Raw genomic sequence first — 2,628 nt, 5'->3', positions numbered from 1 at the left:
GTCTTAGCCTCTAGTTTCCAATGATGCCGGCCATTAGGGGGTGGGGCTAAAAATTAATACCTGCTGTTGCATTGATCCCGCACATGTCAGATTTGTTTACACAGCTATAAAACAAAAAGTATTTGATAATATTTTGAAACACCTTTTTGAAATTTTAAAGCGGCAGTTTGAAAGGCATGTGGATGAAACATCATGGGACTCTGTTTTGGCCATTTCTATAACTGGATCAACATGAAGAGGTGTCGGCTGGGCTGCTAACCGGGCCCGCCTGGACCAAGGGGTTAAAGCAGATCTGAGTTTTTAAGACACTATTAAATGGAAAGTTGGGAAACATTTATGATTAAAAGAAGACACCTAACTCAAGCTGCTGCACAATGAAATAAATCTTTATTAATAACTTCATTCTTTGCCAACACATTAAAATCTTTCAGTTTATAAGATTCTAGGAATACATCACAGTTCAACATGAACAATAGCTATCACAAACGCGTTAAATGCGTTCATGAAATAAGACACATAACTCCTTATGTGATCAAAGGCAACAAGTGAAAGTGCTAAACTAACTGTCGCTTAAACTGAACTTACTACATAAAAAAACAGCAATATTTGAAATGTTGAGGTTTACGTTTCACTTAAAAAGAGTTTGGAAGGCAAACATTTTTCTGGAATAAAACAATCATGTTTTTCAGATACAGCTTCAAGATGAGAAATGATTCATGGTTCAATAGCCATAAATGACAGGAGCATTTGGTCAGTTAAATCTAAGTTTAAGAGAAGATCATTTTGTGACTTCAGATGGTGAAACTTTAAAAGGCTAAAGTTTTGGAGAAAACATGCACAGATAAGACACTGAGGTGGTGGCCCTTAACGTTGTTAGTGGAATACAAGCAGGTATTGCTGTCAGGTTGCTCCCTCTATTGTCTGATGCGATGGCTGCAGCTTCTCAAAGCACATTTGCATCTCAGTCAGAGGCAGAGAGAGTTCAATACTCTGTGACTGCAGCTGGAAATTCTCAATCAGCTCCTGAAAATAGTTAGAAGTAGGATCATTATCAAAGAAACAAGCCAAATTGGTTGCAGGAGTCAAAATCAACGGTGGAATCTTACCGTTGGCAAGGTCAGGTCTGTTAGCTTCTTCCAATAGGATAGGACTTCTTCCTCACTCAGTATTCCTTTGTTAACCAGCTTTCTAACAAGGAACAGGTAGTTCTTCTTCTAAAAAGAATACATCAAGACAATTTGTTAATTTAATTCTACAAGCTCAAAATAATCAAATCAAACTGAGGGCTGATAAGGTAGATTGAATGAAATAAGCTGCAGTTTACAACCCAGGGATTAGATGCATATTAAAGAGCATCAACCATACATATCGGTCCCTTAGCAAAGGATGCATTAAATTACATTTCTAAGAGCATAATCTCAATTAAAATTAAATATATGCAACAACTTTTAAACAGAATCACCAGTGATTTATTTATAGGCATCAATGCTGCTTCTAAAATATTCCCATCTAAAATCTCCTGGTATCTCAAAAACTTCATTATGCCATGCACTTGAAAGAGAAACTGGCCCACAGCATCAGTCATCCTTCACTGTACTTAACCGTTGGCATTTTTGCATATATGCATCCTGTATCCAAGCCAAAACTACCCAGAATATTTATCAACAAGAGGCTTGTTGTGAGTGTGATGTAAACAAAGCTCACATTTGTTCACCAGACCATGAGACGTGTCTCTAAACGTAAATGTCTTTGTTTTCCAAGTGCATATGCAAAGATTATTCTGGCTTTAGGATCATTAATTTATAAGGTATCTGAAGGTAATACAGTATTTAAAAGAAAAACCCAGATGTAACATAAAAAAGCTGTAAAAAGCCACCAGAATGCAGTGTGTAACTCAGCACAGCATAGTTGATCATACCTCTGTGTCATTGGCCTTTAGCACAGCAGCTACAGTGATCGGGGTGAAGAGCTGGTGGAGGGGAGCAGAGGCGCCGCAGCCTCCCTCCCACAGCTCGGCAAGCTGCTCCAGAATTTCTGACACAGAAGGCTCTGACCCGGCGCTGGGATCTACAGCAACCCCTCCATGCCTGCTGCCCCATGATGAACGCAATGGCAGCTCTCCAGACACTAAACAGGCACAAGTAACAACAGAGAGATACATCATAAGGTACAGCTCATGCCTCTGTAATAAAGCCTGATTACAGTCTATAACCTCTTACCCAGCTTGCAGGCGAGCAGCACTGTACAGTTCTGAAGCATCTGCTCTGACACAGCGCTTAAGAACTAATCAAGAAAGACACGTGAAAAAAAGAGTGTTATCCACATGCAACACTGATATGTTGCTAACAATTGTTTTCTATACCTTTCTGCACTCTAACGTGTTTCTGACTCTTTGAAGTTGTCTTCTGAGCTGAGAGCCTGTCGGCAGCTCCTCATCTGTCCTGGGGCCCACGGCGATGCTCAGGATCTCCTAAATAAGAAAGAAACTCCAGATCATTTTACATTCAAGTCAGAAAACAGCCAGATAGAGATACAGCAGGTAAGATAAGCAGGGTTATTTAAATTAAATTGGAAGATTTCAAGCAAGAGCAAAATATAATCTGAATTCTTGACATTTCTTCCCTTTTT

The 2,628-nt window shown here is 39.4% G+C and overlaps 1 protein-coding gene across 2 annotated transcripts in view; it reads right to left on the bottom strand.

Annotated features, from left to right (window-relative positions):
- Positions 1-378: 378 nt before the first annotated feature.
- Positions 379-2,628, bottom strand: part of cdan1 (codanin 1) — a 19,596-nt gene continuing 17,346 nt past the window's right edge. The window contains exons 24-28 of one of the 2 annotated variants that reach the window (XM_015403632.1): positions 2,363-2,470; positions 2,220-2,283; positions 1,919-2,127; positions 1,107-1,214; positions 379-1,023 (exon numbers count right to left, since the gene is read on the bottom strand). In XM_015403632.1, coding sequence (XP_015259118.1) covers positions 901-1,023; positions 1,107-1,214; positions 1,919-2,127; positions 2,220-2,283; positions 2,363-2,470 — 612 coding nt within the window. In that variant the 3' untranslated portion in view covers positions 379-900. The remainder of the gene's footprint in view (positions 1,024-1,106; positions 1,215-1,918; positions 2,128-2,219; positions 2,284-2,362; positions 2,471-2,628) is intronic. The other variant, XM_015403633.1, reaches the window with a different exon arrangement.

The sequence above is a fragment of the Cyprinodon variegatus genome, unplaced genomic scaffold (assembly GCF_000732505.1).
Source record: "Cyprinodon variegatus isolate N-32 unplaced genomic scaffold, C_variegatus-1.0 Scaffold1531, whole genome shotgun sequence".
In the NCBI taxonomy this organism is placed as follows: Eukaryota; Metazoa; Chordata; class Actinopteri; order Cyprinodontiformes; family Cyprinodontidae; genus Cyprinodon; species Cyprinodon variegatus.
Note: the sequence above shows the minus strand (reverse complement) of the source record. Positions and strands in the feature narration are given on the sequence as shown.